Consider the following 24,949-nt stretch of genomic DNA (forward strand, 5'->3'; position numbering starts at 1 on the left):
TTGTAAATACTGTCCAATGGAATGTTACATAAAAGGATTTAATGTCAAAATTAGTTTGTGATACAAGCAATAATGAATGCAAGGTTCGTAGATGTGCCAAATGTCCAGGTTATGATAACTTGATTATGGTTATGATAAAGGCATGAAGGTTACGATAAAGGCATTTTTAGATGAGTAGTTAATTGAGATTGACAAAGAAGAAGAATTTCAATTTAATCAATGTCAAAGTACTGATTAGTGATGTACCGATAGCACTTTTTTGGCCGATGCCGATACCGATGGATGGGAAAAGGCCGATACCGATGCTGATACTGATGAATTAACTAATTATCAAAATTTTGAAAATATAAAACCATACAACTTTAAATCATGTAATCTTTTTCATGGAAACAGTACTGGTAAACAAATACTTGGACTCAAATTAAGGTCAAACCATTATTTTAAAAGATATTAGAAAAACTCAGTTAAAAAAATATACATTTTTTAGTTTTTTTTACTACGAAAAGTAAACTTTCAAAAAATAAATACAATTTTCGAGGAACCCTTTTTATTTCATTTTTAAAAAGAAAATGGTACTATCATAAACAGTTTACTTAGAAGTCTTTATTAATTTAATAGTAATTTAGATATCTAAACAACAATCATATGTTGTTTAGATATATAAACTATTTTTAGATAATTAAGTTGTTTTTATAATTATTTTATTTTGTGATGTTCTATCCCCACCATGTTCCTGGTAGTACTGTGCTAAACTTGTTTTTCAACGCAGCGATCTTTATTGTCAAGGTTTGTGTTTCGGAATTATAAAGTTGAGAGAGGGTTGTAACCAAATTTAAAGCAGCCTTTTCAATTGCAGCGGCCTTGGGGAGGTGATTTGAAATAAAACAAAAATAACAAATAAAATATAGAAATATAGTAGGTTATACTTGAACACATATAGATAACAATGCTTAAATAGGTTACTTTTAAGTATAACAATAGAACAACACAAAATAAAATACAGGCATATTTTGCAGAGAACTATCAATTTGTTATACAGGATGAAGTACAAAGTTATCATTGGAATAAACAACAATGTATGCTATATCCTGTTGTTATATATTTTAAGGAAATTTCTAAAACAAATATTCAGCATAAGTCGCTCTGTTTTTTAAGTGATGACAATAATCATGATACATGCTTTGTGTATGAATTTCAAAAGAAAATTGTAGAGTACATTGAAGAATATTTAGTTAGTATCAATAAAATTTATTATTTTTCTGATGGATGTTCTGTTCATTATAAAAACTATAAAAACTTTATAAATCTACAACACCATAAGGAGGATTTCGAGATTACAGCTGAATGGGTATTTTTTGCAACCAGTCATGGAAAATCCACTTGTGATGGCATAGGTGGTACCATTAAAAGAATAACAACAAGAGCAAGTTTGCAAAGATCATTAGGAAACCAAATATTGACAGTTAATGATATGCTTGAGTTTTGCACCACCAATATAAACACAATCATATTTTATAAAATTACCAAAGTTACAGTTAATTCAAGGCGACAGCAACTAAAGGAGCAATTTGAAACAGGAAAAACTGTTCCAGGTACCAGAAGTTATTATCATTACATACCCATTTCAAAATTTGAAATTAGTTTTAAAAGAACAAGCGAATATCAATGTGTTGATAGAATTATACTGTCAAAAGCAGAAACGCCTGATGTTGTAATTGTACCAAATCTAAATGATTTTGCTGCATGCAAGTACAATTCCTTTTGGTGGATAGGCATGGTTACAGAGATATTACAACAAATGAAATTCAAATTAAGTTTATGCACCCTCACGGTCCTTCTTAAAACTTCATTTGGCCACAGAGAGATGATATCTGTTGGGTACCATTGCCGAGTTAATTGCAGTAATCAAAGTCCTAACAACAAAATTAGGGCAAACAAATAACATTGATGTAAATCATTATAACACTATAAATGATAAATTTTAATTTTTTTGAGTTTTTAATTTGTAAATTTTTTTACTTTTATTTCTTGAACTTTTTTCGAAGTGCTCTATTTGTTTTGGAGCGTATTTTTTTTAAGTTTATTTGTCTTAAATATGAAACTAATGTTTTATAAGTAATAAATTTAAGTATATTTGAAGATGTTTTTATTTCTGTTTTAAGGCCGCAATCGGACTCTTTGTAATAACACTAACTAAACTATTCAATACAACTTCTGAAAAAAACAACTAAATTTGTGATATATATCTGCATTTATAAAATTCTCCCCATTTGAAACTATAATTTTTTAGGATCAGATTCTATAAAATTACAAAGAAATCAGAAACAGCTAGTCAACAACAACTAAAAGAACAGTTTGATGTTGCCAAAACAGTTTCAGATACAAAACTGTCAAATTACACCCTTTTTTTTTTGTTTAATTTATCAAAATACCTGTTTTTAAGTACTAAATTTAAATAGATTTGACCATATTTTTATTTCTGTTTTAAAAAAGACCACTCTCCAATTCTTTGTAATAACTATAACTTAACTATTCAGGACAAATTCTAAAAAAAAAAAAATCGAGCTACATCAGCATTTTTGTGATTGGACTCACCCCACTAAAATTGTGGTAAACATATAAATTTTAGATTTATGTTTGTTTTTAAATATTTTAAGTTGTTCCATTGGGTTCGTTGGCCCAAAATATGTAAAGGTACAAATTTTCATCTTTCCAACACATATAACAGAAACTAGGACCAAACTATCATTTAAAATGGCGGATTTTTGTTGGTTGGAGGCAAACTTAAAATAGCTATATCTAAGGCACCGATTGAAATTGGACAATAAAATTTTCAGGATGTTTATAATTTACTAAAATCTTTAAGTGGTATAAAAATCAGCAAAATCTGAGACTTAGGGTTGCATCCCCTGGATGTTTTCACATGGAATCGCTCTTAAGCAACATGAGAGTAAACCAGTTAAAAACTTTATTTATAAATTTAAACAGCTCTTCAGAAAGTGTCCGACACACAATATAGCAGATTATTAATATGTAATGCTAATTGCAAGATCTTCTATTTAATAGAAACTACTCAAATCTACAGAAAATAACCTAGATTTACTTTATAACACACCCTTATTACGGAACTGGCCACCGAAGACGCTCTCAATATATATAATAACTATAAATAATTTATAATATAACAGGAATGGCGTGCCATTGAGTGCTATTGCTGACCACGCAAATGATTTTTTTTTTGACATCTTGACCACAACCGTTTAGATGTTTTAATTTTTTAACATTTTAGAAACACACTAAAAAAAGAAACACCAAGGTAAACTTAAACTAAGAAAAACATTTTAAAAAAAAATTAAAGAAAAAAGAAAACAATTTCTTACAGAAAAGAAAATATATAAGCACTAAAATAAAACTCAAAAAACTTTAACTCAAAGCAAAAATTACTTTTTGTTACATTCTTAATTATGTTTGAAATAAATTACTATTAAATTTTTTTGAAACGTTTAATTAAAATTACACAAAACGCTTTTACAAATTACTTCTAGTAGTTGTTTAATAAATGAGCAAAATTTACTTAAAATAATAAAAAGTGTTATATATATATATTATTTTTAAATTGTATAAACAATTATTTTTTTAAAAGTTACAAAAAAATTGTTTAAAAAAAATAACGCAAACTTTTAAAAATAGTAATTTTAATCATTTCATGCTCTGATAAGGAAGTCAAGTTAAAAAAAAAGGTTTTAAACAATTAAACCATTCCATAGCATAGGAAAAATTTAATTTAACTTATTCATAATTTAAAGTAATAAATACAAAATACTTTACAACTTTTAAAACTTTCAACTAAAATATAAGTCATTTCAAAATTTATTTTTTTGCTCTGTCATTGCTCAAAAGTAGTTATTAGTCATTTGTACTACATTTATATTTAAATATCATTCATTTAGTCATTCACATTTGTTTTTAGCAGCAGCAGTCGTTAGACAATTATATCACTTGGACAATTATGAATAGTCTTATACTTATTCAGAGAATTCAAACTTGTATTTTTCTAATTCAGATACAACATGCATTCTTGCTGAGTGCCATATGCTGCAGCACCATTTAGAGTGTCATCATTATATCTTGGGTAGAAATCTTTCGTCTTCCTGTCGACAAATGTGCTTCTTACATAACTTCGTGGATTCAGGCTGGTATGGAATCTTTTATTCACTCTCGACAATTCCAGGTCAAGCCTCACTCTTTTCTATGGTTATCTTCACACTGTGCTGCTGCGATTGCCAATTGAAACCGTTACTTCCATATTTATCAGCAAAACTATTCTCCAGAAAATAGGTGTCTGTTTATTACTGCTAGAAACAATTATAAAAAGGTTTTGTCTAACGCCAAAACCCGCTATTCTCAGGTCATGAAATCTCGTATCTCATCTCAAAATTTAGGCTCTCGTGACTTCTGGAGAATCTTTAATAATATCAATAATAAGGGCAAGTCTATAATTCCACCTCTCTTGTATGGTTCAGACTTTGTCACCTCACCTAAAGACAAAGCTGAATTGTTTGCTAAAAACTTTTCATCAATATCATCTCTCGATTCCACTAGTTGCTTTCTACCTGATATTGCCAACAAACAGGTTGATCCATTGCTTGACATTCATATCACTCGAGCATCTGTATCTAAAGTGATTTCCTGCCTAGACTCTTCTACAGTTTTTGGCCTGGTCAACATACCTGTTATTGTCTTGCAGAAGTGTTCTCCGGAGCTGTCGTCTATACTCTCAAAACTATACAACAAGTGCTTATCAGAGTCTTGCTTTCCAGCCTGCTGGAAAGCGGCATCTGTTATCCCTATCTTCAAAAATTCTGGAGAGCGATCTGATTCGTCTAACTACTGTCCTATTAGTCTTCTTCCTATCATAAGCAAGGTTTTCGAATCTTTAATTAACAAACACTTAATTTCTCATCTTGAATCTAATCACTTACTTTCTGACCATCAATATGGATTTTGATCTTCTCGTTCTACAGCTGATTTGTTAACAGTAATAACTGACAGGTTTTATCGTGCATTAGATTAAGGTGGAGAGGTTAAGGCCATCGCTCTCGACATTTCAAAAGCTTTTGATAAAGTTTGGCATGCTGGTCTTCTCCATAAGCTTTCTTCTTATGGTGTATCCGGCAACATCTTTAAGATCATCGAATCCTTCCTTTCCAATCGTAGCATAAAAGTATTCCTTGATGGACAACACTCTTCTTCTTATTCTGTAACTTCAGGGGTTCCTCAAGGTTCTATCCTTGGCCCTATACTCTTTTTAATTTACATTAATGATCTTCCAGATATTCTCTCATCTAAGGTGGCATTGTTTGCTGATGACACTACCATTTATTCTTGTTGTGATAAAAAACCAACACCCTTTGATTGCTTGGAGGGGGCATTTGAGCTTGAAAAGGATCTTACTTCTGCTACAGCATGGGGCTCACAGTGGCTGGTGAACTTTAATTCAGATAAAACTCAATTTTTTTCAGCCAATCGTTATCGCAATAATTTAGATCTTCCTATATTTATGAAGGGTAATGTACTCGATGAGTCACCTACTCTTCATCTTCTAGGATTAACTCTTACTTCCAATCTTTCTTGGAAACCATATATCAAATCAGTTGCAAAATTAGCATCTGCTAAGGTTGCATCTCTTTATCGAGCTCGTCACTTTCTTACTTCGGATTCTATTCTCTATAAATCTCAAATCCGGTCTTGTATGGAATATTGTTGCCATATCTGGGGCGGATCCTCTAATGATGCCCTTTCTCTTTTAGACAAGGTGCAAAAACGCGTTGTAAGCATAGTTGGAACTGCTCTTGCAGCCAACCTCCAACCATTACCACATCATCGTAATGTTGCTTCTCTTTCTCTTTTCTACAAATACTATAATGGGCACTGCTCTAAAGAGCTAGCATCTCTTGTGCCATCTACTATAATTCATTCTCGTGTTACTTGTCATTCAATTAAGTGTCATCCTTTTTCTGTGACTGTTCCTAAGTGCTCCAAAAACGCTTATTCGTCTAGTTTTTTTCCTCGAACATCAGCTCTTTGGAATTCGCTTCCTTCGTCTTGCTTTCCTGACTCATATAATTTGCAATCTTTTAAGTCGTCTGTCAATCGTTATCTTGCTCTACAATCTTCATCTTTTCTCTTTCAGTAACTTCCAACTTTAATTAGTGGCTGCTTGCAGCCTTGTTGGAAGCGAAGATGTTTAAAAAAATATATATATATATACAACAAAATTTTCAATTGTGCTGTCATTGTTCACATTGAGATTAGCTGCTATCAACGGTTCGCAGGCAGCTAGTATGGCATTTTCAAATATTTCTCTGCAGATATCTTTTTTATTTGATGGCATCCACTATAACTTAAAAAGTAGGTGCGAAACTGCTACAACAATCCTGTATGATCAACTCACATCAAACCTCAGTTCCCTTTCAAAACGAATTTTCATGCTTGTTAACAATGTGGCAGCAAATAATTTAGCATATTTTAACTGGCAACTTTGAAACACTTCTAATTTCACCTGTAAGCGATGCAAATGCGGAAACAAATGGCCATAATACACATTATTCCCTTGTAAAGTATCCAATGTTTTAGCAACAGGTTTCATGACCAATATTCTTGCAAGGGATACAGATGCTCATAAAACCGAACTGAAATTATCTAGTGGCATTTCAATATAGTGTGCAGTCATGCCAAGATAACTTTTTCTATTGACTGACCAGATATCAGCAGTAGTGCAAACAAATGATGCTTTTTTCAGCTTCTTTCTTACTTTTTTATGCATTCTAGAAAGCTTTGAATTTAAACATTTGCTAAAAGTCTTGCAACACATGATACTTACGTTAGGATTAAACCCACAAAGCAGTCAACGAAAAGCTGGGTTTTAATGACTCTAATGAAACCAAGGTAGATAAACCATGGTAGATAAACTATGGTAGATAAACCATGGTAGATAAACCATGGTAGATAAACCATGGTAGATAAACCATGGTAGATAAACCATGGTAGATAAACCAAGGTAGATAAATAAAATAAGAAATAATTCAAAATAAATAATGGCAGAGTGACACTATGACAGTTAGTTTAGTTACATGAACAATTAAACAGTTAGTTTAGTTGTTCGTGTGCGATGTTGTGAATGTTTTAAGCATTATTTGAATTACATGTATTTTCAATTAGTACAAAACACAAAATACTAATCAAAAGTACTTTAAGTACAAATACTAAATATTTTCAACAAAAGTATTTAAATTACAAATACAAATACAAAGATTTAAAATAGTATTTTAGATACGTAGTATTTTAAATACTCCCAGCACTGTTTTATATATATATATATATATATATATATATATATATATATATATATATATATATATATATATATATATATATATATATATATATATATATAATAATAATAATAATTTTTAAAACTAAAATATATAATATCATAATTCTGAAACTCATTACTGGTCAGCAGAAAAGTAATGATTGTGGCTAGCCGGAATCAAAAAGTTAATGCTTGACCAAACCATATATAATAATTATATTCTTTTTTTGCGCTTTTACTAAATTTGCTGTTGCTATTGTAGTGACTTTATGTCTGATTAATATTTAGTACTGTATTTTATTCCAGTTTTACAACAGATACATTATTCTATACTTGGTTAAATAAATTATTGCACTTGATTTGGCTAAAACACCAGTGAGATTTTTTCCAAAAACTATAACAAATATTTGAAAAGTAATCTAACAAGTGACATATTTTTCAGAAATTATAAATAAATATTTATAAAGTATTCTCTCTTTCTTTTTTTTTTTATTCTTTTTTTCTCTCTCTCTTTCTTTTTAATGCTATTTTCGATAAAACTGAAACCTTTCTCTTTGTTAGCCAATAATTTATGTTACTCTAATCATAAAGAACCTCTCATTATCTCTTCATCATATAGAATGGCATAGTTCCAGTACCACTGACCCTTTGAAGATCAAGACTTTTTTCACTCTTATTTTCTTATTAAAATAGCGAACTTTGAGTCTTCAAATAACAAACATTTAATATATCATCTAGAGTTAACAACTTTCTCTGACAATCAATAAAGATTAATAACAAGTTTTATTGTACATTACATATAAGAAATTAGACAAGGGCTCAAATTTGCCATGGCTTGAAGATCAACATGCCAGGCTTTATAAGAAGCCTATCATGCTGACCTTTTCTATAAGCTCCATTTATACGTTGTCTCTGGGAATATTTTTAAAATGGTTGGCAATGTGGTTTAAAGGGAAAACTTCATTTCCTATAACTTCTGGTGCATTAGGGGATCTAGAATCTAGTCAAAAACTAGTCAATATAATAGTTCATCTAATTATCATAGATAGTTTGTTTAATGATAATAACCCTTTCTCTTTTAAAAAAAAAAAATATTGTAAATTAAGTTAGACCTGCTCTAGGAGACAAACTAGAGCCCTGCTCTACTGTTGTTAAGTTGCATTTCTTTCATTTTTTTACAAACGCTACTACAGTGCCTAAAATAAAGCCTACCTTGATGTTTTGCGCTCAAGATATTGAAATAGTTTGTCATTAAGCATGATTATGTGCAATTAACAAAATGTCACCAAGAGCAATCTTTAGCATTAAATATTGACATCACAAATAGTTGTTGTTTTTTAATACAACATTCTGAATCAAAAGGAAAAATACTATAACAACAAAAGGAAAATCTGATCATAAAAAAACTATTCTCAAGTGACTTAATTATGGATTAAAGTATTTCTTAATACACAATTAGTATTTCCTTCCTTATTATTTAGTAAAAACAACAATTATCAAGGTCACATTATAGAACTAATGTGCAAATCTAATGGTTTATATACCATTAAATGTTTAATTAATCTTTTAAGACTTTTTAGATATAAAAAGTTTAAATTTCATCTTTAGTTGTTTTAATCAACGTTAGTTGATTAAAAATGCCTGCATAAAAAGTAAAAACTAATTTCTAAACATACATGGGGGAAATGATAGAAAATCAGGTATAGTAAAAAGAAGCTCAATGTATCTTACCAAATCTGGTCTTGACTCCTGACATAAATGCAGTTGCTGTTCCAGCAGAATCAGGAACTTGAAAATCAACATTGTATGTTTTAGACAGAGCAACATTATCAAACTCTTCCCAACTTAAAATATTTTCTTCTCCTGTAAATATAAATTGCTGTCCTAACTAATATATATTACACAAAGACATTTATTAATTTTTGGAAAATGGGTTACTAATATTAATGCTAAGCTTGCAAGAGTACCAATTTTAATATAATATTATAACTTTACAGATACTTGTAAAGTTTTACCTGAAAAGCTTATACCTGTTTGTTTTTTAATTTGTCCATCAAGTATACGAGCAGCTGTGACTGTTGAGGGACCCATACCATCACCAATAAACAGAATAACATTTTTCGCCTTTTTATTTATCTCTTTTACTTTTAATTTTTTTCTTATTGTATCTACACCATCTTTAAACCATTGGTTTTCATTTTGTTTCTGAATAACTTTAGCTGGAATTTCATTATCAGCTTCTTTAGCCAATGAATATAATTTCTTGTTGAAATTGCCTATATTACAAATATGAATATTAAATATACTATTACATTGTATGCATAACTTACAAGGATGAGCTTGTAAATTATCCAGACAAAAAATTGAGTGTAAGTTTACGTTTCTATTTTAAATTATGAAGTCATAAATAACTATTTATAACTCATATATAACTATTAACTAATATTTGTAATATTAAAAACATTTGATCTTAATTATAATATAATTTATGTATATATTACTAAGTTTTAAAAAGCATTTTTATTTAACCCTGTTTGCACATGCTTGAAACACCTTTATGCCTGGAAACTACAAAAAAAAAATTCTTTTGATTATTTTTTTAAGTTTATCTTCATGTTGTGTGTGTGTGTATATATATATATATATATATATATATATATATATATATATATATATATATATATATATATATATATATATATATATATATATATATACATACATATATATATATATATATATATATATATATAATATATATATATATATATATATATATATATATATATACATATATATATATATATATATATGTTGTAAATCTAGTTTTGTAAAACTTCAATTTGTATCACCTTCTTTTAAACAATCCATGATTGTTGCAAGAAAGTGTTAAATAAACATTTTTTTATATTTTAGAAATAAAAACTAATAAAAACACCTAAATGACATATTAAAACATTAAATATTTTTTTGATATCTAAAACACATCTTGTGTCCACAGGTTATCAAGTATTTTAAATTCTAAAAAGATAAAAAGCTTTTAAATGCATCTATTAAAAACTAGATACTATTTCAAATAGTTTAAGCTAAATAAATTTTGGTGAGAATTAACAGTCAAAATAACAATATAATTAAATTGATGCAAAAAATATGCGGAGTTTGAAAAATGTATGTAAAGGATGCTTTTAATACTGGTTTGGTCAGAAAGGTTTAATTTATTAACTGCTATTTTACATTATTGATTTAAAGGAGTTCATTATTAGGCTATAGAGAGAAAAAGTTTAAGCATTTGTAAGTAACAACATACATAATTGACCCACCTTTATAATCTTAACTATTTTCTAGACAACTGTCTAAATTTTTATAATTAACTTATAACTTCTTATAGTTTAATTGAATGTTTCCAATTTTTCATGTTTAGATGATGAGTTTGTGTTGCAAGCAGATGAACAAATTTATTCTGTATATTACTATTTCAGAATTTTGATATAAAGCAGTTTTGTTTAATTGATTTTTGCTATGAAATGGGATAAGGTTATTATCTACTTAATTTGTCTATACAATTATATACAATTTTATTAATTTTTCCATCATATTGAAGGCATATCATGGTATCAAAAATGCAATCTAATTGTGCTTTTTTGAGATCCAGTTGATATATTTTAAACGTTTATATGTTTTTTGAGATGTGCTATGAAGTGAGATTTTAGATCCAAGCACATAGTCAGCGAGCGCTGATCTGACGTGCATTGTGGAGCTTACAAATGATTGGAACAGTTGATGGTTAATAGTTTAAAAAAGTTTATAACAACAGGGTGTCAAAATGTAAAAAAATTCCAGCATTCATTACTTCATTCAGCTATGTTTAACCAGGATTTTGGTCCTTAAACCTATACCTTTTTCCAGCATTAGTATCAAAAAAGTACTTGAATTTCCGAAGTGAAATGATATTTTTGAAGTGATACAAAAATTGCCTTAAAGACAACCACCGTAATTATAAACATAAAAGTATGTAATCTAAAACTAAATACTAAATACTACATAAACTTGTGTACCACAACTTAATCGAAAAAATATGTAATAAATTAAAATGGCATTAACACTATAAATACTATATTTAAACCATTGAGAATTATTTATTCAGAAAAAAAAAAAAAAAAAAGCATGGATTTAAATAACACATTTTTTTTAATTTAACATATTTTAGAATTACTGAAACAAACTTAATTAATAAAACTCTGGAGAATCAGTCATAACAATGACTGAAGCATTTAACTTAAAAAAAGCTATCAACTTAAAAAAAGCTAAAAACAAAATATTCACGACAGCTAACAAACAAGTATTTAAAATAACAAATTACTTGCTTACCAAGTTTCTAGATATTATATCAAAAAAACTCTTATGGAAGGCACAATCCATTTAAAATATTTTTTATCTTAGTTAAGATTAATAAATTGCAAAATTTCTCAATAAATCACTTAATCAGAAAACTTTAAAGGAGAAACAACTTAGGAAAATATAATTATAAGATATACTGAAATAAAATAAGACTTAATAAAAGTTAATAAAAGCTAACTTAACAATTTTATTTTTCTTATTTTTAAGTGCTTCAATTTGTTTTTCTATAAACTCTACCTCTTGTTTAGCTTCAATGCTTTTTCTTTTAAATCCATTACCTTTCTTAACGCAACTCAGGTCACTTTTTTTCTCTGCAAATTCCATACACTCTGTAATCTCGTTTTCCATCATTAAAATAGCTTTTTTGCAACCTTGGCTTTCAATATTGGCTGTGATATGCATTGCTTTTTGTTCTTGCTCTGTTTTCTCTTTCTCTTATTTAGCATTGTTAGCATTAGTTTTCTCTTTTTTATTTAGCATTGTCCAACCAGGGACAGATATAGCATTTTTTGGTCTTTGAGATAGCTAACTTCCAGACATAGATAATAAAGTATTACAGAAATTTAAAACATTTGACAAAAATTCTTTCATAGAAGCTAAAAAAAATATACAGAATAATATTGCTTATTTTAACAAGATAGATAACAGCTGTAGATTTAGACTTGACAGATTTATTGTAGAAATAGACTTTTGCAACTTTATCCAAAAGTAAAAAAAACTAAAATGACTGGAAAGCTCAATGACTAAAGATTCATTATGATTAACATGCTATAAAACCATCTGTTATGAACTACGCAAACTTAATTAAGTAAATAAATTAAACAAGAAGTAAAAAAAAAAAAAAATTAAGTAGAATTAAGTAATTGGGTTTTCAATTTCTTTTGATGATTTGATGATTTAGATGAGTGGATTTCAATTAGGACTAGATGATACATGTGTCTAAATGTACATTGTTTAGACGAATACCAATAAGGTCTTTGCAAGATTTGAAATGGTTCAATGCCTATGGAAAGAGCAGTTGTTGTTTTTATTCAAGGTTGTTATCTATCAAATATGTCTGAGACATATTTTCTGCCAACATAAAATATGTCCCACATATTTTCTTTCAACATATTTTAACATAATTTAATGTCTGAATTATTTTCTGCTGACATAAAATATGTCCAACATTTTTTCTTTTGACATATTTTGACATAATTTTATGTCTGAATTATTTTCTGTCGATAGAAAATATGTTTGACATAAAATTGTCATTATGTCGATAGAAAAAGACATGTCTGACTGTTTGATATTCTTGTCGAACATTATGTTCGACAAGAATATCAAACAGCAAATAATTCAGACATAAAATTGCCTCAAAATATGTTGATAGAAAATATGTCTGACATATTCTAGGTCAGCAGAATATGTCGATAGAAAATATATTTGACATATTTTATGTCAGCAGAAATTAATTCAGACATAAAATTATGTCAAATCATGTCGATAGAAAATATGTCTGACATATTTTATGTCAGCAGAAAATAACTCAGACATAAAATTATGTCAAAATATGTTGATAGAAAATATGTGGGACATATTTCATGCCAGCATAAAATATGTCTGAAAATGTTGACAGATCTGCCAGACATATTATGTCGTAACAACCCTGTTTTTATTAATAAATTAAATGAATTAAGATTGAATTTTAAAATAATATCTTGGGATGTATCACTGATGGTGCAAAAATGATAATAATGAAGTTGATTCTGATTTTGATGTTAGCAATGGCAATGAAGTATGCTGGATTTAAGAGATCAGAACTGTTAATGAGGAAATTCAGTTTGATAAGAACTCTGGTATTCTTACTTTATTTATATTTTTTTTAATTTTACAAAACTCTTTTATTATAGTCACTCAAACTGGTAAGAAAATTGCAACCTAAAAATAACACTCTTTAAAACATTTGTAGATTTAGTTAGATTTAATCTGGATACTGGATTTGAGATTGAGATAAGAAAGAGCTTAGACCTATTCTGGATACTAAAACAAGATGGAATTTCTCTAACTTATTTGTTAAAATCGTTTCTCAAATTTAAAAATGTAATTGAAATAGTTTTTGTGGAGCTATCCAGAACAGATTTAATTTTGAAAAAAGGAAAAACACATCTTTTGCACAAAAAATCAAAAACTAAAAAACAGTAATAAACATTTTATAATTAAAAAAATGTCAAAAACTTCCAAAATGAGTAAAGTTTATAAGTTTCTAGTTGTTGTTCTTCACTTTGACAACCCTTATTAATGGCTTTTATTTGCAATTTTCTGCATTTTCTTTCTAGAGTGTCTATATTTGCTCATATTGATAATACGTTTTTGATCCTTAAAATATGAGAACATTGCAGTTTTTAAACCACTCTCCTAAGGTTAAAGTGACTTATTACTCTCAGAACATCAGCAATTCCCTTATTAAGGTACGACACAGCTGAGTTAACCGTTAACTTAAAACGGGCTTTGTAAATAAAAATGTTTTTCGGGCAATATAAAAATTACACAGCTTTGCTAATACCTCAAGAAATTATCACATGATACTATCTAATGAATTATAAAATTCGAGTAACACTTTTATATGAACGTTGACTCAACGTTTTGACGTCAACGGTTGAGCAAACCATGTTGGATTATTAAATCAAAACGTGATTAACAAAATCTGACTAAAAACTAAAATTAAGGCAAAGAGAGAAAGCAAATATATATAAGTTAGTGTTGCTGGGGACCGTTGTCAAGGTAAAAATTTTTAATTAAGCCTAAGTTAAATTAAATTAAAGCTTACAGCCTAAAATAAAGCGGAATAACTAGGAATGTACCGGAACTCCGTTCAGGCTAAAATTCCGGATAGAATTTTTCAATTTTAGGTCATTCCGGTTCCGGCTAGATTAACAATATTTCAGGTCGGAATGCCGGAATTTATTTTTCACCTTGTTTTTTCACACATTTCAACAGAATGTGAAATGTGTGAAAAAAAAGTGTAATGTGTAAATTAAAAACAAAATCATTGTCCCACAAGGCAATGAAGAACTATTGGTAAACATTGGTAAAAAATAAAAAATTCTTGACAAACAATGCAATTTCATTTGCAGTAATCAATAATGTAAGGATTTCTAAAAGTTTAGGAATATAGTGGTGCAAAAAGAGTTTCTATATATATAATATATATATATAAAAACTATTTACATATATATATATATATATATATATATATATATATATATATAGTGCTGGCCAAAAACGCACGTTTACAAATGCCTAAGACAACTGTTCACGACGTCATTTAGCACATCAAGTCAACAGGCACCAGCGCTGCAGGAAGATCCAGTGGAACACCGAGATGTACCACATCAAAAATTGACGCTATGATCCGCCGAGCAGCCACGAAGGACCCAAGGACCTTCTTCACAAATTCTTAATGAACTGCCTCCTGAGGTAAATGTGAGCTATCGCACTATTCGGCGACGTCTTGTGGACAATTTCAGTCTTCAATCTTATCGTGCTGCATTAAAACCACCTTTATCTCAGAAAAATATTCGTGACCGCCTTAAATTTTGTAAAGCACATAAAAATTGTACCGTGGCAATGTGGCGACGTGCCATGTTCTCAGACGAACTGCAAGTGAAACAATTTGCTACGCATACTTTTTACGATATATTTAAGACGTTTTTTAACACAACTTTAATACGTCTTTAAAATAACCCTTTGTTGGGTGTGGGTTTGCTCTAAACGTTAATCTGGATTTTATTCTGAACGGATAATCGACTAAAACAAAACATTTTGTCTAAACGTTATTTTGATGACAAAAATAAAAGTGGTTCAAAATGAACATAACAATGGGCTGAATAATATTACTTCTTGCTACATCAAATAAAAAATAATTAATAATTAACGTGACAAATAGAAAATCAGAGTGCTTGCTTTTTGTTACATATAGTTGACTTTTAAAAGTTAGGTCAATTGAATTAAAATTAATCAAATCATTAACTATACAAGTAACTAGTTAAAACTGTTTTTTTGATTATATATTACATTGATCTCTAACAATAAATGACTTTTTTCACGCCAGTTTCAAAAATGCATTTTAAAATCGCTTTCTAAATAAAGACCTTTAGCGTGAAATGCAAGTTTAAATGAGAAGTACAAGTTTAAACAAGAAGTTTGCAAACGTTTACAGTACAAACTTCACAGTACAAACTTCAAAATTTTTTAAATGATGATTCTATTATCACTTAATAATTTAAAAAACTTAAACTTATCTTAAAACACAAATATCTTTTTGAAGAATAATTTAAAAAATTTAAATTTGACTTAAAACAAAACTATCATTCTGAAGATCAATTGAAATTCGGGCAAGTAATATCATTAGTGAAAAAAAAAGTATGGGCTGTTTATATATCTATTGTGAACACAATCATGACAAGAATTTGCTGTAGAACTAAACTCTGTTGAGAAGTTGACTTAAATAAATCAATTACTCAATGCACAGCTCAGTTATTATTGACGTAAATTTGCATAAAGTTTTGCATAAAGTTTTGAAACTTTGAATTGAGCTAGAAACCAAGGCAACTCAATTAAAGTTCCAATTATTAAATGGAAATTCTTTAGAAAAAAAAATCACTTTTTTTTAAAGTATACAATAAACTTCGAACTTTGATTCCATCAGTTGACAACTATAGCTTGCTCAAAAAATTTAAAACTTATAATAAAGTATAATTTTTAAACTATTTTAATACTTCTTTCAATTTTTTACTTTTAACTAATTTTATTTTCTCAATAATTTTTGATCATCAATTTTTTACTTTTCTGCTTGTTTTATTGCTATTTAATTGTTTACGAAGTCGTTTATGCAAAACAGTATTTAAATTTAATAAGCCTTGTAGATCTCAAGCTCCATCTTGTAGATGCTTGTCAAAGTATACAGAACAGCGCGAAGAGGTAATTTATGTAAATTTCAAATCTGCATTGCAAAGACGTAGGATATATCAAAATGATCATGGATACTTAAAACTGCTGTTTTTAGTTTAGAACTAATATATAAAAATAATTTATGCAATAAAAAAAGTATACTTTGTAAATATGTTAAATTTAATTATATTTAAAGAAAAGATGTTTTGGGTAATATTTGGTAATATTAATATTTTATTAATATTAGGATCGGAACTTGGAGTTAAATAATAGCCCTAAATTTTGACAGCCCATGTCCACTTATTGTGTTTTTTGTGTTATTTGTGACATGTCCACTCATTGTGTTTTTTGTGTTATTTGTGACATGTCCACTTATTATTTGTGTTTTTTTTTAAATAATTTTTTGTACTGTCCTAAATTAAATCAAAATTCATAATTAAATCTCTAACATTGAGAAAAATACTTTTACGTTTAAAAACTGTGTCTTTCGGAAGTCAGAGATTTGGGTATTTTTTAGTCTTAAATAGTCAAGTTAATTTGTATTACAAATAAATTATGTTACGAATGATAACAAGGTTTTATCAGTAAAAAACCCAGTTGATACTTCATCATACTTAATGAGCACTTTGATTCAAAGTGAAGTAAGTAAAGTTACTAATCTTGTATTTACTGATAAAACCCTGAAGAAATTTTTAGAAAAGAAAATAAACCGTTATAAAGCATGACTTGATTGCTTTATAAAACGTGAGGTTGAACTTTAATAGAACCAGTTGTGTTACTTTTACAGATATTCATCGCGGTAAGAGATGTGTTTTGTCTGATGCAGATGTTCATCGAAAGTGGTAAGTGATTAATAACCTAGTTGTTTCAGACATGTTAAGGTAAATTTGTGAATTTTTTTTTTCGGAAAATTCCACTTGTGAAGATGTTAATAACATATATTATTAATAACAGTTCTTAAATAGATTTTTTTAGGAAAAACTTTTGTACGCAAGTTTTCTGGTTAAAAATATGTTTAAAATGCAACAAATGCGTTGTTTTATTTGATTTTCTTTTGGAGAATTATTCTTAGTTTATGTGTGTAAGTTGTTGTGGAACGTTTCTTATTACATCCAAAACTTTTTCCGATTTTTTTCATAGATGAAAAGTTACTTTTAAGTATGAAGTAAACTCCAACTTTAGTATATTATACTTTTTTGTTATTTGTGTTTTGCACTAATCATGTCAAATAAAGAAAATTTGAAAATAAATAACAGTGTTTCAAACAATAAAACAAAACTCCCTAAAATGTGAGAAAAACGGAATTCAAGTTTCATTAAAAGATATTTTGGTGCCATGCAAATAAATGACCATACAAAGTTTGAAGGCTTTGTACGGTTATATTTGGTGCGTTTTACATTTTTGTTAGAGACACCAAAACTTGAAAAGAGATTTCTAATGCTAAAAGCCTTTAAAAAAAAGTTAATAAAAGTTGATGAAGTAAATGAAATTTACTTCATCAACTTTTATTAGCTTTTTTTTAAATCTTCTATAAATTTCTTTTTCTGAAATCTTCTATAAATAAGCAGTGTTGATGATAAATCTAACCATCAAATCTATATTTTTCAAATTTATATTATTATTTCAATACGTATATATATATATATATATATATATATATATATATATATATATATATATATATATATATATATATATATATATATATATATATATATATATATATATATAAAACTTACTTCGAGCTTTAGACACGTTGAATCCACTGAGTAGTAAAACTGCAACAAAGATATAGAAAGCCATTTAGTTCTTAAATTTTTTTTTACTAATTTAAAAAAATATCTTTCTACAAAAAAAAGTGTTGTAAAATTGTTTTACATTAAGTAACTTGCATAAATTAAATATTTGTTTAACAAATACGTGATTAAAATTTTGTATACTTGGCCCACAATGGATAACAAAATAATATATTTGTTATTAAGTTTGTTACTTGTAGCAGGTTAAGCATACAATGATATTATTATTTAATTATTTTAAATTATACTTATTGGCTTTAAGAAAATAAATATTAGCAATTGCTATCAAGTGATGAAAAAAACAACCCGCCGTGAATAAATTTAGAATCAAAAGAAAAACAAGTAATCAAAATATTTACGAATTACATATGCATTTAAAAATATATACTTCGAAAAGTTGTCAATTCAAATAGAAAACAGAGTCAGAAAGTGTACATATTGGGGAGAGAATAATAGACGTCTATTGGTTGGGCGCTATTTTCATGTGTAGTCTTTTGAATAACTTTTATTTGAATCAATTTTTTAACTGGCCATTTTTTTTTTGGTTTTTTTGTCATGTCAAACTTCATGAAAACTAACTGTTAGCAATAAACTTTTGTGTTTTTTGACTTAAGAAGTTGTATTTGGATATGTACTCAAGATATGTACAACCCATTTGATAAAAAAATGGTTGTATTTTAGTGCATGATTGAACTGTTTATTTGAAGAAAAACAATCTGCAAAATAAAAACTCCTACAAAGGTTATTGAATAAATAATTTTGAAGAATTTATGAAAAAATTTGTAAAACTTATTAGTCAATAAGCGTTTTACAAAGAGTTTCTCCTAGTAATTTTTTTAATTGCGTTTTACTCAAAATACGCATTAAGTATAGCGAGGGATTTAAAAAATTGGCTACAGAATATCTCTTATGCATATGATATTTGTGAAATAACTCAAAAGTGTGGGGAAGGATAAGCATGTAAAAATGGGGTCACCGCGCGTTTTATGATTTATATTTAAATAGATTATTGCTTAGTTGCTATAACTTTTATAAATTTTAATTTATGTGGAAAGAAATATAGTTTTTTCCAGACATAGAAGAGATCACCGCGAACATTTGCTATGTTATGCAAAACAATACAAGGAAAGTAAACATTTATACTTTTTGGATTACGTTGGATTAATGGAACGTTGGATTAATGGAACGTTGGATTAATGTAGGGTTTAATGGGTTAATCATTAAACTATGATTAGTTGATTATGAATAAATAAGAAATCATATTTTTTTATTAACGAACATTGTACCCCACTTATCAGATTTGACAATCATTTAGAAAACACGTTATATTTTACACTTTTCTATTTGATCAGGCCAATTTATCTGCCAAATAATATAATTTTTATTGTATCAAGCTTTTTATTGTATCTTTTTATTATATTTTTGTATTTTCTTTTATGCCTTGGTCCTAAAAATCTTATTACTTATCACTCCTACCTAATAAGAACTTAGAGCTCCCCGCCTACCTAAAAAGAATCTAGAACTCCACTTCTATCTAAAAAGACTCTAGAGCTCCACTTCTACCTAATAAGAATTTAGAGCTCCACTTCTACCTAATAAGAATTTAGAGCTCCACTCCTACCTAATAAGAAGCAGCGATAAAGAATTTAATTAATTTTGCAAATATTACAAACTGATTTTGTAGATTATACTAATTCTCTATACCTTTAATTAAATACGGGAAACATTTCATTTATTTTTTTCTGAGTAAGGAAGGGGGAGAGAAGATTGTCACATTTTCTCCTGATAATTCAAAGCATTTTGTCTTTTAGTATATAGGTGCGTATTTAGCTTTTAAAATATAACAAAAACAACAACAACAGTAACAACAACAACTACAAAGAAATTAATGATAATATAACTAAAGCATTGAAGATTTAACAATGACTAAAGAATTGAAGATTAACGATAATTCATTTCGGCTTTTAGAAAATAATTAATTTTGAAGAATTCTTAAATGATTTATAACAGCAGGAACTCTACCTAAAAATAAATTATGGCCCACATAATGCATTACAAAAACCCTTTAATTGTTAAATCTTTAAAGTTAACACATTTTAGGCTAGCACTGTAAAATGTGCAACTATATAGCAAAACGGTTTCAAACTAATTAAAAACAAACAAACAAACAAAAACCCCTACAAAAAACTACAACCAACTAATTAATTATAAAGAAAAAATTTTTAAATACATATCGATTTATCTACTATCTTACAGAACCTCCATTACCGAATGAAGAAGTTCCAGATTTGTTAGCATATTCAAAGGTAACTTCAAAAGACACCTCTAATAAACTATAAGAGTAACTCGACAACGTGGATCAATGAGAGCTACAAGATTATAAAAAAGGAGCTTTTATTTACAAAATAAAAAAAAATCACAAAGTGTTTTTACATAAATAATAAATTTACTCTAACACTGTAAAAAAAACGCGGAAAACTTGCAGAAAACCAAATAGTCTTATCGTCAAGTACCGCTTTTACATTGTCATAAATACAAAAAGCATATTCACAAAAAACTTTACATAACAATAATATAAAAATGTAAGATAACAAGTATACAAATAAATTTATCGTATTTTTAATGATATGATATTAAGGTGGTAAGATAACAAATATATAAATAAATTTATCGTATTTTTTATGATATGATATTAAAGTAGTATGATAACAAATATATAATAACAAATATATAAATAACACAATATATAATAACACAGTATAACACAATATATAATAACATAATACGAGGCGTTGCAAACAAAAGGGGCACATCAACCAATTTTTGAAAATCCGTTTTCTTTAACCATTTTTTACTTTAGTTTTTTATCTACAATATAACATAAGATCAACGTGTCAGTGGGCCTCTTTCTGACTGAAAATCCCTTGTTATTCACAGGTGATAAAATCTGAAGAAACACACATTGTAACGAGTAAAACGTTCGTCCGAAAGAGGCACAGCAACCAGCGATTGAAACCACCAACTACCACAGAGAGGGAGGGGATTACAACATTTTCTTTTCATTGCATTAAGTTACATCGCTTTAGCTTTTATTCAAAATAATCTGTAGTGATTAAATTTTATACATAAAAAGTGTTTTTAGTTAACAAAATCAAATGGCTCGAACAAGAATTTTAAATCACATCAACACGATGGAAAAAAAAATAGTCGAAGATTTAGAGCAAGAATTGGAGTTTGACGCTGCGGATTTAACAATACCTCAAGAAGTTTTTGTAATCGAAGAAGATGACGGTATTTTTGAGAGATTATTTAAATTAAAATCTCTAGAAAAAGAAGCTGTAGAAAAAGACGAAGAAAAAATGAAATAGATTTTGTTGTCGAAACAGTTGAAAAAGAAAAACATGAGAAAGATGACAAAGATAAAACTGAAAAAAATAAAAAAAGTAAGTTATTTTTTATTAAATAAAAAAAGTTTATAAAAAAACAGTTTTTTTATAAAAATTTTTTTTTAATTTAGAAAAAGAGCAAATCGAACAAGCGACGAATTTGCTAAAAGAAAACTCAAATATTTAAAAGATAGAAAAACATATCTATCATAAAATTTTTTTTTACAATAAATTACTTTCTATTTTTACGTCTTATATTTGCTTTTTTTAATTGATGTTTAATATCGACATATGATTCAGCAGTATGAACCCAGCGTTTTATTCTTTTACCAACTCTTCCAAGTTTACGATTTGTTTTATTATCTTTATATCTGTTATTTGTTCTTCGTAAACACGATAATATTCTTTTACAATTGCTCGGTAAATACTGACTTTCAGTCTGTGTCAATGTTGAACTCTGTGTTCTATTCGTTTGTGTTTGAACTGCTTTTTTTGTTCTAGGAACTGTTGTTTTTGTACGTGCCATATTGACAGTGTTTAACGATCTAGGAGTATACCTTGTTTTAGGCATTATTTTTATTTATTACAAAAAACAACATGGTTTTTTTATATAAATCAACTAATCATTTTTTTAGTAAAAAAAAAAAAGGAGTATATTACAATCAATAAAATAAATTATCAACTAGAAAAAGACGAGAGTCCTGTGTTTCCAAAAATATATATAAGTAAAAATAGGAAAAAAATTCCAATAGCTCAAGTGAAACCACATAATGCTGCGTTGGGTAATTTTTCACTTTTTTTTAAAAAAATTTAATATTATTAATAACTTTATAACAATAATTTTTTTCTTTTTAGATAAACGCCTAGAGGTGGTAAATGGTTTCATTCAAAGACTAAAAAAAGACGTTTTTGGATTTTGCCATTATATATGAGACTTAAAACATTATATATTTATACCTATGTACTTATACATTATATACTTTTTTTTTTTTTTTTTTTAAGCAAGTTTTCGAGTGGAAAGCTTTCAATGAAGCTTGCGCAAAAAAATATAAAAAAATTCTACTGAATTAAATAAAATTTTTTGAATAGAAAAAACAAAAAATAATCAAATCTAATAAATTCAAAGATAGTATGAAAACATTTGAAAAACCTACGAATACACTGACTAAGAAGATGCTATCGATATTATTATGCCGCACCATGAAACAAAAAGCTTAAAAAGTGTCCATAAGTGGAATTTTTTTAATACGCCATTTTCATTAATTTTTTTTTACAACTTATTAGAAAAAATATCAAATGATAAGAAAAATATATATTTTGGTTCTCTCGTGTCTACTATCCTAGTCAGAGAAGCATTTTTTCCTACCTAGTAGAAGGTAAAAAAAGTTCGCTAAAATTCGCGAACTTTTTATACTTTTCTAATTTTTATTTTTTTTACTCATTTAGATGATTTTTTTATTATTTTTTTTATCATAAAGTTTTATTTATGCATTCTTTTATCTTTTTCAAAAGTAAAAAGCTTAAAATATTGAATATAGCTTTTGCCCAATGAGTAATTAAAATATTAGGTGAAAATATAAATTTTCCGATAAGTAGGGGAGAACTTGCACCCTTGATCCGTAAGCACCTTTGATCCTAATGCGTTTATGCACCTTTTATCCTATGATCAAAGGTGCATACATACACACACAAAATGTTTAACCAATAAAGTAACATGTACAATATGTCATAATGTATTTAAATACATTTTTTTCTTCCAAAATATAGCTTTAAAATGTTGATTTTATACTATTTTGTGTTTTTTTTTTAATATATATATACATGTGTGTGTTTGTTAATAAAGTAGCTAATTAAAAATCTTTATAAATGTTCATCCAAAAATTAGGAATATAGCAAAACTATATATCATTTTTTTCAGTTAAATATGTATATAAAAAAAGAAAAACCGATAGACCACCTAGAGGTAAAGTTAATGAAAATAAAATGCGAGCAGCTGTTAATGCAGTTCCTAATGGTGGTACAGTTTATTGTATATCTATATAGAGGGGAATCAATTTAATGACACTTAAGAGATATGTAAGGAAATGTCAAGTAAATCCAAGTACAGTCTGCAAACCTAACTTCATTACCATGCAAATCTTTACCAACGATCTGCTTTTAATCGTTATACAGTTGGAGAATTTTTCACCAATCTAAAAGATGTTCGTCATCGACACAAATTTCAGCCACAAAACATATATAATGTTGATGAGACAGGTCTTACAACTGTTCAAAAACCAGTTAAAGTAATTGCTGAAAAAGGAGATAAACAAGTTGGAAGGATAACTTCAGCAGAAAGAGGGACATTGGTAGGAGAAAGAGGGACATGGCAGTTTGTTATGCATTTAATGCAATAGAAAACTGAATCCCTTCATTTTTTATTTTTCCAAGAGTTCATTTTAAAAGAAGTATGTTAAATGGTGGTCCACCTGGATGTGTTGGGGTTGCAAACCCATTTGGCTGGATGAGTGGTGCAACGTTTTTTGAGTGGATGAAACATTTTATTCAAAATCTGAAATGTTCACCAGTTAATCCAGTACTTTTACTTCTTGACTACCATGAGAGCCATGTTTCAATTGTGTGTTTAGATTTAGCTAAAAAAAATGGCATAACTATGCTGTCCTTTCCACCACATTGTAGTCACAAGCTACAGTCATTAGATCGGTCAGTTTATGGGCCTTTGAAACGTTATTACAATACCGCCACAATAATCCAAGACCGATGACCATATATGATATAGCTGCAGTTGTAAGGTAAGCTTATGCACAAGCTTTTACTTTGTTTAACATTTCTGCAGGATTTGCTGTGTCAGGAATTGAACTCTTTAATCCTAACGTATTTTCTGATAATGAATTTTTGGCTTCATATGTAACAGATCGTCCAGAACCTATTACTGCTAATTCATTTCCAGGTGTTGTTGATCCAGTTTCTGCTATTGTTCATGCCCCAGCTTTTAATCAATCATTGATGTCAAGTCTGTCATCAGGGCCAGCTTGTAGTGTATTGCCAATTCAGCCTATATC

The 24,949-nt window shown here is 28.0% G+C and overlaps 1 protein-coding gene and 1 long non-coding RNA gene across 3 annotated transcripts in view; one reads left to right on the forward strand and one right to left on the reverse strand.

Moving 5' to 3' along the window:
- LOC100205229 (alkaline phosphatase) overlaps nucleotides 1–18,684 on the reverse strand; it is a 49,180-nt gene extending 30,496 nt beyond the window's left edge. Inside the window, exons 1-3 of one of the 2 annotated variants that reach the window (XM_065818207.1) lie at nucleotides 18,445–18,684; nucleotides 9,406–9,651; nucleotides 9,107–9,238 (exon numbers count right to left, since the gene is read on the reverse strand). In XM_065818207.1, coding sequence (XP_065674279.1) covers nucleotides 9,107–9,238; nucleotides 9,406–9,651; nucleotides 18,445–18,508 — 442 coding nt within the window. In that variant the 5' untranslated portion in view covers nucleotides 18,509–18,684. Of the gene's footprint in view, nucleotides 1–9,106; nucleotides 9,239–9,405; nucleotides 9,652–12,051; nucleotides 12,372–18,444 lie in introns of those variants that run through there. The other variant, XM_065818206.1, reaches the window with a different exon arrangement.
- Nucleotides 18,685–22,526: 3,842 nt separating this feature from the next.
- LOC136090428 (uncharacterized) lies at nucleotides 22,527–22,857 on the forward strand. The gene is made up of 2 exons (XR_010643417.1): nucleotides 22,527–22,669; nucleotides 22,743–22,857. It is a non-coding gene; the product is annotated as an uncharacterized LOC136090428 (long non-coding RNA).
- The last annotated feature ends 2,092 nt before the right edge of the window (nucleotides 22,858–24,949 follow it).

This window comes from Hydra vulgaris, chromosome 14 (assembly GCF_038396675.1).
Source record: "Hydra vulgaris chromosome 14, alternate assembly HydraT2T_AEP".
NCBI lineage: Eukaryota > Metazoa > Cnidaria > Hydrozoa > Anthoathecata > Hydridae > Hydra > Hydra vulgaris.